Genomic DNA, 13,311 nt, shown 5'->3' with positions numbered 1-13,311 from the left:
AGGAGGAGGAGGAGGGAAAGCAAGTGGGTAAGGGTAGGTAACTAGTTGAGATGACGATTAACTTATCAGCTCCAGTTGGATCTCCGCAGATGAATCAGCGACTATCTTATCAGTCACCTGCTGAACCTGGTCTAGCGTCAGCTCCACACAGTGACAGTCTCGGCTTGCTCCCTCTTTTTGTTGTTATTATTGTAGTGACGGTAGTGACGATAGTTTAGTTACGGTAATCTCCCAACTTATTATTTACTCACAATCACGGAATCGCACGCCATCATCAAGAATCCACTTTCTGCTTTTCAGCTAACATTCCGCTGATGAGAGCCCCAGGCTAGTTTCATTCAAACAGATAGGTATCAATCGTAGAACACAGAAACTATACATAACAGACAGCGCACCGCCAACACGCCCCTACCGATGCACCAAAATAAAAATAAAAAAAAAAAGAAAAAAGAAAAAAGAAAGAAAAACAATGCAAGGAGTAAGAGATAGGCTGAGACAAAAGAGAGATTTCGCCCCCTCCCCAATCATCAAGCTGCCAATTACAAACAAACAGACGCTGTCTCTTCCACATTCGACTCGTCTGGCTCCTGGACCGTGATCTTGTCATTCAATGCAGGATTCACCGTCTCACCGAGCTCCATACTGTCGCGTAGAATCTGCCTCGCCCGCTCGTCACCCACCTTCATATCCTCCTTGACAAGCCTCATCGCCAGCTCAGGAACCAGAACGGCCTGTGCATACCCGGCCACACCGGCCGTGTTGATGATCTGGTCCTGAGGGCCGAGGCGACGCAGTTTGCGAGCGTACCGTGCCATAATACATTCGAGCCTAGAGTAGTGATGCATTAGTCGCGCAACTGAGCAATCAGAGGAAGGGGTTCACTCACATTATGGAAGAACCGCGCGTTCCGTAGTAGCCGCATGAAATATCCTCCAGTCCATCACTGCGCAAATCAAGCTTAAAGTTCTTAGCTTCACCCGCCTTGAGCTTGGTGTCCAAGATGTTTCGGTAAAATGACGAGCTTCCCGGCTCCAAGACCCGGTCGAGTCCTTCCAAGTGCGGCTTGATCCGATCCTCGAATAAGCCCCAGTCGATGGTCGGATAGCCTTTCTCTTGCCACTCTCTCTCGCCGGCTGTACTCTTATGGGATTCACAGAATCGCCTTTGTTCGCGCATCCGCTGCTGCGGCTGTGCTTGAAAGCGCTCGAGAAGTTCGCGAGGCACAGGCTCTTTGCACCACGGACAAAGAGCAGGCTCCGAGGTGTACATCCCGTCGTCCGACTCGAGCGAGGGATCGTCAAACCGAGACAGCTCCTGCAGCAAGGCTGATGATGCGGAGCTCAGCGCCCCGTCGGACAACGAGTCACTATCATCAAAATCCAACGAGATAACGTCACGAGCGGACGAAGTAGCGAACGATGAACCGGAAGTGGCAGTAGGAGGAAGGGGAGGCGGCGCTTTGAATTCGGGTTCCGGGCTAGAGTCCAGGGCACGCGGCATCTTGAACTCCTCCTTAGAACTGCGCGATTCACTTGCTCCCGTCGAATTTTTTCTCAGCTTGCCGTTACGAACACCAGCCGAGGGGGACTGCGAGGCCGCGGGAGAAGTCCAGCTCGGGGTAGAGCCCGTCCCGAACGACTTCCTCGAGCCATAGCCGACCGCGGGCTTCCGTCGCTTGGAGCTCTGCGATGACCGAAACTGCGACGAAAAGAGGGCATCCTCCCCGTCGCTCGTCAGATCCCCGCCATTGAACGTGTCCACGAACGTCCTCTTCCGGTCCGAGTTTGTGGACTTCGACTTCCGTGTCTGGGGTCTCTGCCGGGAAGCCCGCGGCGTCTCCTCGCCTTCAGTTGAGCGCCTGGAAAGTTTCTCCTCCAATGTAGGCCCTGCTCGAGCCGTATAGCGACTCGTCTCGCCCAACAATTCATCGTCCGACAGCTCGGTGGGGGTGTGACCTTCGTCTTCGCTAGTGCTGAGGGGCTCGTCATCCGTTGCTGGTTCAGGTCGCGCGCTCTCCAGTAGGCTTCGCTCGTTGGTGCGAAAGCTTGTGAGAAGATGCCCTCCGGGAATGGGGTCGTTTCTGGTCAATCGGTTCGAGGCGAAGCTCGAATTGGGCTTCACTCTTGCGCGGGTGGTAACGGACATGACGGGCGACGGGTTGACGGACGTGGGGGGAGGGGAAACGAGGATATCGTGGATCCGGCAAATAGATCAATAAAAAGGTAGAGGGAGATAATCATGCGAGCAGGGTGTTGGGAGCAGTTCCGCTTGGTTCGGATATTGGGAGAATGTTGTTATGCGTCGTGTGTTTTGAGGGTGCTTTTCTTTGTGGTATAAGGAGTGGCGGGCGTAACTCGGTAAACATACGACAACCTCGCTGATAAGGAGGAACCAAGCCAGAATATAATCAGCTCATATTTGTACCATCAAGGTAGTATGTACTCAGAAATCAAGGCAAGGAAGCAATATGTCCAATAAGGGCGGGTGTGTGAGAGACAGGAGAAGCAAGAGGATTCGAATTGAAAGATGCGGTCGAGGAGGGACGCGCGCGGGTGACACGCTCTCGGCGGCCCTTCTCCGCACGGCGGATGGCGATCCTCCCGCGAAGACACATTCTGTCTTCCTGCAACACGAGTACACCAGCCATGGCCATTAACAGCTGGTGAGTAATTTGTACTACAATGCTTCCCCAATCAAGCCAAACTAGGCATATCCCATGCAGGGTTTATCCCTATCGTGCGAGACGCTTGCAGAGCTAGGTATTGATAAGACATTCCCCAAACTTCACATGGAAAACTAATGCGAGTTGTATATAAGGTATAATATGTAATTAAGTAGACAAGTATCTGTGCCAGATGTAGACCCATAGATAGGTAAATAGCAGGCCTAAATCCCCCAAGGGCGGCTAATAATAATGCATAGTAATGGCCTCAAAACACGTCAGAGATAGCCTTTGGCCCGGATGAATAGGGGAGAAGTCGACGGTAAGACACGCAGAGTCGAACCGCGTGACTTGCAACAGAATCAACAATATTAACGCAATCTTAAGTCTAAACTTTCCGGTTGGCCATATCAGCTGCAGACGTGGCGTGTAAGACACAAAGAAGAATCGAAACGGATCGAAACGAATCGGAAACCCAGGATAAGTTGGTAGAAGAGGCCGTCAACCAAGACACTGACTCAGCGCTTGAGCAACGTCAGCATGTACAAGAACAGAAGTCTCATTCACATCATAGTAGCATATTCTCATGCCTTGTCATTACTCGAAAGTCATCTGAATCTCACTTTCATCGCCATCGCCGAAGTCATGTTCGGCCCAGGCGTTGGGTTCTAGGGCCATAGCACCCATGGTACTAGCGCCCAGAGCGGGCATCGTGACTGCGGACCGAAGCTCGGGTCTGGCAGGATGGGCATCATATGAGTTGGAAGCCCCGAATGAGGAATGAGTCCGCGTCGGTGGCTCGTGAAAGGAAGTATCAAAGGTCATCTCAACTTCCTCTTCGTGATGCGGAGAGTACAGTGGAGCCTGGCGGGAAGGGCTATAGCTTTCTTGCTTCTCCGGAAGTGTCTCCGGTGGAGGCGGGCTGGGCTCGTAGGACTTTGTCGCTTGAGGTTTCGATGGTGTGGGGGCAGGCGATGGACTCGCGGGGGTGCTCAAGTCCAATTTCATGGGTGGAAGGGTAGATTCAAGCTGTCTGACCTCGAGATTCTCTGAAGCGAGCTCAGCCCTGATGGCATCAATGTCAAACAATATTGACCCAGTGCCGTTATTGGTATCGGTAGAGCTCCGCGCTGTGGCGTCATTGCGATCCACATCATATGTCTCCCATTTCTTCTTCTGAGCAAGTTTGCCACGCTTAAACAACCCGAAGCGCTTCTTCTCCGGCTTTTGCTCGGCGTCACGTCGTGCCTCGTCAATCTCACGAATGAGCTCCCTTTGCCGCTCGGCATGGTTTTCAGGGTCAGGGTCCTCGATCTCTGCGAATTCCTCGCTCACGACCTCCCACCCAACCTCCTTGAGCAGCCGGGGAATTGCGGTACGGTAGTCCATGTGACCATTGACCAATTTCGTGAGGTCAAAGTTCTCCAGTCCTGGAATGCTTTCTATGGGAGCAAGGCCTGCCACCTTCATAATACCGCCGCTTGTCGCTCGGAATAGATATCCCAGAATCCAATCATTCGAAGCGTAACCATTGACAAACCGACCAGAAATAACACTGCGCGCCTTGAGATATTCGTCCCTATTGGCCACCATGGGCGACCCGAAGAGGTAAACATTCTGCACCAATCCGTATGCGCCCTTGTCTGCAAGTTCCTTCAGGCAAGAGAAGATAACCCTGGCACCAAGAGAGTATCCCACAAGCGTGACAGGTCTTTTCCCTAGATTATGCACCATGAGGGAGTCTGCAAGAATCAGACCGGCCGCATTTGCGCGAGTGAGCGAGACATTCCAAGGATTGTCAATGAGGTATGACAGCTTGGTGAGTACAAGAGGCAGCTGCAGAGACGCCATCAAGGCTACCAGGACAGTCTGTCCTAGGACTTGCTGAAGACCTTGCGTCAAAGCCTAGATTTTATCGTTAGCCCTGCTGTCGATTTAGGTGATTCATAAACTCACCTCTGTGGCTAGAATGTTTATAGTGTCTCCCATACTCCGCAGCATTTCAGGCTCCCACAGGACTGAGTACAGATCTCCCATGATGGGGTCAACGGTACTGAAGGGCAGCCGTACGTCATCTACTTTGCCAGTCATCCAACCAGCGACAGTGATTATCAGATTTACCCGCTTGTTGTTGTGCAAAGGGCGGTATTCGAAGGTCTGCACTGCTCCCATTCTTCTCTGGGACGCTCTCAAGCCAATCGTACTCCCAGTCAGTGTAGCACCGGAAGCTATCAGCGCTGTGCCTCCAACACCGCCGAGGAACGCACTTGTTCCTGTAATACCAACGGTGGTAAACCCGGCAGCTAAGCCTGCACCGATGACTGGAGCCAGCAATCCGGCGGAGAGGCCGATTACCAGGCCGCCACCCACTGTGGCCAACCCCATAATCATGAATTTATGTTTCAGCGCCATCTTGCGTCTCTTCTCCATATGTTCAGACTCATCCCAATTCTCCTTATCTGCAGCCTCTTGCATCTCAAGAGCATCGATCACACGCTTCTCAAAACGGGCAATCTGCAGCCACGGTACTTCCATTGATTCGCCTACTCTTTCAAGTAGGGTTCGTGAACGGGCATCATAGGCAGAATCGGCGATGAGGACGAGAAACAAATCGCAGAGTACGGTCCACCGCAAATCAATATCGATCTTGGCCGAGGTAGGCAACTGTGATGGGGTACGAACCTCCGGAAGATCTTCCCCCTCATGTGTCTCGTAAGGAGGCGGAGATGTTGACCTAGATGACTGGTCCAATTCTGTGGAAATACTACTCCGGTACTCTTCCCTTAGGCGAGGAGACGTAGGCGAAGACATAGATCTCTTGGGTGTATCAGTCTCCTCAGCTAGAGGATTCTTGACGCGGGCATTGCTCATGAGCGGTCGGACGAGGTCTGCGGGCTGCACGCCGTGCTCCGCCAATTGCTCAATCATGACCTGCTCGGCTGCATCGATCTCCATATGAGAATAGAGCCTGGCCATCATCGTTTGACTCCATTTGCGCATGGAGTCGATACCACCTTGTCTTGCCTTACGGCACCCTTTGATGGAGGGTATTCTGTTCATGTCCAGAGCCATCTGCCACAATGTAAGACGGGTGACCCCAACGTATGCGATCCTCTGGCTCTCGGTCAAAAGGTCTTTCGTAGCCTGCATCTGGCTTGTGGGGTCACGCAACTCCTCGTCTACCCCGGTGGAGGTCGCGTGGCTGTCCTTGAAGAGGTAACTTGTGTCTTCGTCCATACTGGTCGCAGACTGTGCATCGTCATCAAGCTGCACCCGAGTGTATCCTTTGCCGGCCCCGCCTAGGCCGCTGTAAACAGCTTCATCGCCCTCCACGTCCCTTGAGCCCTTTGCCACAAGTCGACCATAGTCGTCATAAACATCCATGTCACCCAGAGCAGGCATCTCCTTCCAGCCTCCGTCATCATCCTCCTCATCGCTCTCCTCTTCATGATCTGCCGCTGTGTTCAAGCGCTGATGCGACCATTCGGATGGCTCCAGGGACTTCCGCTTCGTCTTGTGGGGCTCAGCTGGATGCTTTGCATCATCATGCGATGGTGTCTTCGTATACGGCGGCGGAGGCTCCTCGTCCCTCGGGTATTCGCACGTCTCGCGGGCCGCAGGAGGAATTGTTGTCACATGAGGTAAGACTTCCTTCTCTTGTACGGCAGGCGTCGAAGATGATGGAGCTGTCCCTTTCCTGTCATCTTCCCCAACGGCCAATGGCTCTGCCGGTGCCTGTTCATGATGCGTTGGCAGCTTAGCCGCGATACCGTCTGTGCTCAAATGTCCATCTCCATCGTCGCCTTCGCTCCCCTGACTCTGGGGAATATCATGACAGGTTTCCTCACTCTCAGACGACACCCAAGTCGGCCGCGCCCGGATCGGTAATCCAAAATCGTCAAGCTCATCTTGCTGCTGCTGGGTTGGCGGATTGGTCGCCGCCGTGGCTACTGCACTGGTGGTCGCTGCCGGTTTGTCTGGAGACGCCTCCCCCCTTTCTTTACGAACAGCGTCGGTCTTGACATCTTCCTCCGATGTTGTATCAGGTGTCCCGCTTGACGAAACAGTACCGTTGGTCAATTCCTTCGAGATGCCCGAATGGTTTGACAGATCGACAGTGTCGTCGTCGACAGACTGGTCAACAGGACTGGGACTGGGAACTGCGCTCATTCTTCATTTGAGTATTTAATGTGCCCCCCACACTGGCTCGGAACAGAGAAAGAGTTATCGCTTTTCTTTTGCTCGGAACCACACTTCAGGTGGATATGCTTGCTCTCTCTAAGTTTCTATCCCTAATACCACCGTGCTGCAGGTTGCGATGTGGATTGACGACCACCCATTCGTGCGATAATTCCGGCTGCGCTCGACGCTTTTCGACGACTCGTTGAGCTCTCGGAGTGGTCCGGGGACAGGTCGAAGGAAGAAAGGAAGGGAGGAAAGGTGGTTGGCAGCCAGGTATCAGAGTCGGGGAAGGTTTCGAGGGCTGGCTGATGATACACACTAACAAAGCCAGCAGACAAGCAGGCCGCGGAGGTGTCAAGGTTGAGTCCAAGGGACTTGGAATCCCGGGTGGAGCACGCGGAGGGGGGAGATTGGTGGGTGGCTGATCATGAACGAGGGGGGATGGATGGGACGATCAGCCAAGTTTCCCGCTGATGGCTAATTGAAGGTGGCAGGTAGCGAGAGGCAAGGGAGTCTGGCTAGCTAGCTAGTCTGCAATGCTTTCTAGTCAGTCAGCAGCACAAACGAATCCGTGTGGGGCCGAATTGGCAACAGGCCTGCGACCAAGCCAGGTACGTACAGTATAAATTAGTGCTCAAAGTACAGTACGCCGTAGTAGTCAAGTGAGTGAAATGGTGGCCCGCATGGGGAAGAGAGAAACACAACTGGGACTGGAGTCCCGCAAGCGGTATTATCGAACGGAATGGAGACAGAGTTATCTAGGGGTGTTAGGAGCATCACGTCACGTCCTGCGGCTGATAACTCAGCTGACGACCTTGCTGCGAATTGATCGCTGCATCTTGGAAGAGCAACAGATCAATGAAGGACCAACGATAGCGATAGGACGATGATTGACCACGTTGGTCTGCGTCGGGGGCATGTAAATCGATGAGAGTGATTGACAGTGGTTATCCCCGCCCTTACTGTAAGTTTACGCGGCCCCGTCACTGATTCATTACGTAATCTACATGCATTCGCATCGCTTGATCGAACTCGCGCTGCTCGTCCTACCTGCAGTGGCCAGGGTCTTCAATTCTCCTTCGAATAATCATCCCAGACGCTAAGTCATGTGTCATTCATCGGTTGTATGACACAAAGCTTAACGATGAATTCGAGATCTCTTGGCTTGGGCTGCGATTATCCCGACCAGGTACTGAATTCGGCACCTCGCTCAATATCCAACCCGGTCTTGATATGCAAGTTCATAGGCAGAGCAGGCATCTTATAGCCTTACGCGCATCAGCACAATCAGCATGTTTGAGTCGCACAAAGTGTGCAGGTTATTCATGCCAACCGCATCTTGAAGGCATATAGAAAGTAAAGGGTACCATAGAATAGATGACAATCACTAGCTACTATTGGCATTTGATCATCCATCAATATGACCAGGGTGAGAACTTACTTGGCAGGTACTGTACACTAGAGGCCCAGCGAGATAAGGTATGCCACTGAGCTCAACGTCTTAATGCTCCCCATTATCAGGTTTGTCGAATGAGAAAGTGCACGTCTGGCTTGAGTAACGTGCAGGGGAAGAGCAACTCCACTACTGAGTCAGCGCTTTCCGAGGATTCCGGCCTCTACCATAGACATGTTAAAGTTGCCCCACGGTTGTTTTCTTATTGCCTGTAGGTGATAGGAAACAGAAACCCCATGGAAATACTAGGTAAGGAAGGTCATTGCCAAACCTGCCTCGGTGACTTTCTGGATAGTAATTGTCCCGATTTTCGGATCGTCGGAAGTTCCATGTCGGCCGATGTCCGATGACAAGCTTCCATAATCCCTACTTCATAAGTGTCAAATAGTGAGCGGGGAACTGCTTCCAGGTGGGATGCTAATTTCTTTTCTGCCTTCTGACAACATCGGTTTATCTTTCTCCTGGGGACTGACGGCGGCTAGCTCCCGGCCTGTTACTGACAGCTCTCTATTTACTTTGATTCACTTGACGGGATTTTGCAGTCTTTGCGACAACCCAAATGGAAACTTTTATCGGATATGCATCTATGCGTCTATAGACTGAATCTATGGTGGACAAGGGCCTTTAGAAGCCGGGCAAAGTGGGTAACGCAAATACGCTCCCGTCCGGGAGCCAGTCGTCTAGCTCCATGCCTGTCTTGGGAGGTGACGGATTACCCTGCAGACTACTATCTGATGGAGTCCGCTGTTGCTGCTGCTGCATGTCATACACATAACGAGGGGACATCACGGGGTTGGGTGTTTGGTAGCTTGCAAATTGCCTAACATTAGCCACATTCCGAAAGCCACCTTGATCTGGCGACCACATCGAATCCCCAACAGGTGCCGGTACTCCATAACCTCCAGCGATCGGATGGAAAGGCGCGATTGGCAGAACATTTCCGAGGGCCACCGGTTGGTGAGGAAATTCAAATGGCGATTGATTCTGGCTCGGAACATTCGAGTGGGAAATTGGTGCTCCTGCATTGATTGCTGGGCCGAGTCCGACTGCTTTCTGCATGTTTTGATGCTGCAAGCGGTCATACCAATTTCGAGCCTTGACAGCAACCACGTAATACCATCGACTCGGGATTTTGTACTTTTGGCCACCGCTAGCCTCTGCTAGTTTCTGCGTCATTGCATCTAGATACTTGTCCACCTTGACAGTTTCTGATGTGATGAACTCTCCAAGGGCACCTGCACTGACTGAGAAGTATATCTTTAGGAGAGACATCATCGCCGTCCCGACCCGAGTATAGATCAGATTCGGGATCTTGCGCAACATCTCGGTGTCACAGCTGAGGAAGAAGTCCAGCATCTCATGGGCGGCATTCATCCATTTTATCGTGATGTCTACGCGGACAGCGCTAAGCTGTGAGCCTGCCGATTTCACCTTACCCTCGGGGGAGGGAAGAGTATAGTATTGTTGTTTGATTGCATCTGGATCACGATAACCTTCGCCGACAGCCAGTTCATATATCGCGAGATTGGTGTAATGGTATTCGAAAGTCATGGGAACTGATCACTATCAGCTACCACTAACTTCCAACTTCCCGTCAGGGTTCGCCACACGACAAAGACTTACCTGTGAGCATATCAAGCGGGAGCTCTTTACGCCACGATAGCATACGATTGTCAAACCACCTCAGAACGGCTTGAAGGCGCGACTCTGTCAGTGGCGCGGTTGAACTGGTATCGTCGAGACCGAAGGAGGCCATCGACTCATCAACTATCCGCTGGAGATCAAACCAGGTGGCCATGTGCCTATCTACTGCGTTTGGTGATCGCTCCAAGTGCTTCACACACTCAGCCATCCAGTCGTTGAATAAGAGCAAATTCGGTCGGCGCGTTTTCATCGCAACTCTGTATATTGGTTAGCACAACTGCGTCTTTTGCACGAATGCTTGCCTTACATAGACGTCAGATGATAGCAGTACAGTATCGTCCTAGCCTGTTCCGCCATTTGCTCGTCATAAGTGACCCTTTTGCTTGCTCTGCGATCGTTGGTTCTGTCTACGCGACGCTTTGAGGCCAATCCAATCTCCAACGCCATTGTAGCAGCAATGTGCGTGTACTGATAAAACTGCAGCTTCAAAGGCGAGTCGGGTGGGTGATAGAAGACGATCATGATTAGCAATGCCTGCACCAATTCCAAAGACTTATCTCCATTGATAAAGAATTGCTCCGCATAGACTCGGATGATCTCCCGGTTTAGGATGGCAGCTAACTGGCCATCCAGAGCAACACTCGCTGCAGCGACAACGGACAGGAATAAAACCGGCGCTGAGTTGCGCAAATGAGTGGCAGTCGTATGTGGGGGCAACACAACTACCGGCGCAAAGGCCGTGAGTTCGGTCACATAGAAGGCAACCAGCTCATTCGCGTACTCGAGCGATAATACGCCTCGATCGATGACATCTTCCCTCGGCATTGCATCGTATGAGTATGGGGCTGGCGCTGGATTGGTGATGGGGGCATTCACAGGACCACCATCATAGGTATTCGGATATGGGGACGTTGATGGAAAGCTGGGTGAGAAGTCCATCGGTCGAGGTCGAGCTGAATCTGCCCCGCTACTATGATCCTCTGCAATAGTGGAGATGGCCTCGTTTGGTTCAGTGGCCAATTCAGGCTCCCGGGAGTCCTCCCTTTCGCTGCTCGCACTCTCTGCACTGCTTTCATCGACCCGCAGCCTATCTTTGAGGAGTGATCGCATCTGTCGCATCTCCTTTTCCAGCTGGGCTACCCGAGAGTCAGTTCGCTTACGCGGCCGCCGTCTCTGGGGTGCCACAAAGACACAGGTTCTGTTCGCTTTGGCGCATCGTTGACACTGATTGGGAGTTGAGGCATCGGGTAAGCAGCGGACTTTCAGGCCGCGACATGATTCACAGGAGCGGTTCAATTGCGGGGTCGCGGCTGGTTGAAGAACGAGGTTTGAGTCGCCCGGCAGCATATTGGGTGTAGCCGACATCTTCTGGCCCCCACGTTGCTCTTATCGTGCTGCAGGATATCTAGATCGGAGGCGATCGACGGTAGCTTAGACGAAACAGGAGTCCGAGGGTGAGGTAATTTCTAAGGCGGCACTCGATAAATCTCTTAGCAGGTGTTCACAATGGGCCTCATTCTTCTCGAAAACGTCATGTCAGACTGGTCAATTGGGATGGCTTCAGGCACAGGTATGGAGGAGTGGTGTCAGGGTCTCCATTATCGGTGCCGTGAATCAAATCGAGGGAAATAGGATCAAATGACACCTAGACGAGTCAGTCGCAAAGCCCAGGCTGGACTTCTGTGATCAAGCGATGCTAGTCAAAACCAGCAATTACTTACCTAGAGTGCACGTTTGTTCACGGAGGACATCCAATTGGATGCCTAGCGATAAGGATTTCTGCACAAACCGCCATGTAACCCAGACAGTGATTAAGGTGTTTTCCAGGGTCACTGATATGCAGCTGAAGAGTGCAGCTGGAACAGTGGGACTCGAATTCAAGCCTCAGTCATGTGAGGCTCCAGCTAGTAGTCCAGCTACTGGGGGGGAAGGTGGGAGTGGAGAGAGGGGGGGACAAGAAATCCCCTGGCCTTCTTGATCAAACCATGAAGGCTGATAGTCTAACCAGTGCCATTCCCTCTGAGGGGACTTGGCGAATCCTCTGTCCTGGTTAGTGCAGTCGTTTTAGTCAAGTTCAGGTTGTCTGTTTGGATGACTGGGAAGGCGGAAGTGGAGAGACAAGATCAACTAGTCTTGATCAAGAAACACCCGGAGAGCTCCGCGGACACTGTATACATGCTCTCAATGGAATTTGTATTGAGGGATCTGGGGTTGGGAGAATTCTGGGAATGAAAAGCGGCAATGATAATAGCTGAGAGTTAGTTCACTCACATGCTACCTACGTCGGAAGCATAGTACATACAGAACCAGCAATGAGCAGGTCAATCAGGGGAAGACAAATTGTTAGAAGCAACATCCACAGGTTACGTAGTATCGAATCGATGACCCCTCTAAAAATCACACAGTAAGTGTAGACTAAAGAGAAACTGAGCAAGGAATTTCTTATTGGAGGAGGCTAAGAACATAATCCAACTATAGTTGATAGAATGTCAAACTTGACGAATCACCGCCCTTGGTATCCGGTGCTACTAAATTCGGACCCTCAGAAAAAGGCCCAGTCCTTCCACTCCTTGCACTCGCTGCTGCCCACGGGCAATTAATCCGCCGACCCTACTGACTGTGTGTTCTTCTGCCTTCTAGGAATACAAGTCCTTTTACAGGACTATGCACATACCTGAGTATAACAAGTGGCATTACTTGAGGTAGCATGAAGTACTGTCCAGTACTTGCCAAAAGTACCTGGATCATTCCATAGCTTAGAGTTATGAATCTACATCATGATATAACAATAGAATTATGCCGGTGGCCGCATTCACATCAAAAGAGATGTCTTGTAGATATGTACACTATATAAATCTCTTCGTCAAGGCAACACACGAATTCGAAAGGACGAACTCGAAAGGAGGGAGAGCGATTGAGTGTGATCGGTATACGCAGGATGACGACTGCCAATGTTTTATGAGCCCATGCCCGCGCAAGGATGTATTTATATAACCTGTATGGAAGGACGCCAAGGGCGGCGCTATGATAACAAGTGGGCGGTACGGAGTATTCGAGACCTGGCAGATTAGATGGCTGTCATGGGCACTATACAAGCATTCGGGGGCTTGCCAAGAGATACCCGGGGCTTGCGATCCAGGACCGATCTCCCCAACCGTCAAAGCTGGAGGTACTGGCAACTGTCTACTATTTAGACTGTTGTAGCTACTCTTTGACTCCACAACTCAAAGCTTACGTGGATCAGGACAGTTCAGTGTCGCAGAAATAATGACTACCTGGCCTTTAAGTTGGGGCGTCAGGCTGCGCGTGCTCATGCGAGGGGAAGATGCCTGGCAGGATTTGAGGAACGCAAACACTGTGATCAGGTCCG

The 13,311-nt window shown here is 51.8% G+C and overlaps 3 protein-coding genes across 3 annotated transcripts; all 3 read right to left on the bottom strand.

Moving 5' to 3' along the window:
- Positions 1–478: 478 nt before the first annotated feature.
- BO82DRAFT_355938 (RTC4 family protein) lies at positions 479–2,391 on the bottom strand. The gene is made up of 2 exons (XM_025635586.1): positions 887–2,391; positions 479–828 (listed from the first exon to the last, which is right to left on the bottom strand). Exons 1-2 carry the CDS (start codon positions 2,143–2,145, stop codon positions 540–542), a joined length of 1,548 nt encoding a protein of 515 aa, XP_025490143.1. The 5' UTR covers positions 2,146–2,391; the 3' UTR covers positions 479–539.
- A 672-nt stretch (positions 2,392–3,063) lies between these two features.
- BO82DRAFT_121806 (DUF726-domain-containing protein) lies at positions 3,064–7,135 on the bottom strand. Its single transcript, XM_025629890.1, has 2 exons — positions 4,619–7,135; positions 3,064–4,567 (listed from the first exon to the last, which is right to left on the bottom strand). Exons 1-2 carry the CDS (start codon positions 6,830–6,832, stop codon positions 3,260–3,262), a joined length of 3,522 nt encoding a protein of 1,173 aa, XP_025490142.1. The 5' UTR covers positions 6,833–7,135; the 3' UTR covers positions 3,064–3,259.
- A 1,577-nt stretch (positions 7,136–8,712) lies between these two features.
- On the bottom strand, positions 8,713–10,940 carry BO82DRAFT_355934 (fungal specific transcription factor domain-containing protein). Its single transcript, XM_025635585.1, has 3 exons — positions 10,249–10,940; positions 9,921–10,198; positions 8,713–9,853 (listed from the first exon to the last, which is right to left on the bottom strand). Exons 1-3 carry the CDS (start codon positions 10,878–10,880, stop codon positions 8,922–8,924), a joined length of 1,842 nt encoding a protein of 613 aa, XP_025490141.1. The 5' UTR covers positions 10,881–10,940; the 3' UTR covers positions 8,713–8,921.
- Between the last annotated feature and the right edge of the window lie 2,371 nt (positions 10,941–13,311).

This window comes from Aspergillus uvarum (assembly GCF_003184745.1).
Source record: "Aspergillus uvarum CBS 121591 unplaced genomic scaffold BO82scaffold_41, whole genome shotgun sequence".
Taxonomy (NCBI): domain Eukaryota; kingdom Fungi; phylum Ascomycota; class Eurotiomycetes; order Eurotiales; family Aspergillaceae; genus Aspergillus; species Aspergillus uvarum.
Note: the sequence above shows the minus strand (reverse complement) of the source record. Positions and strands in the feature narration are given on the sequence as shown.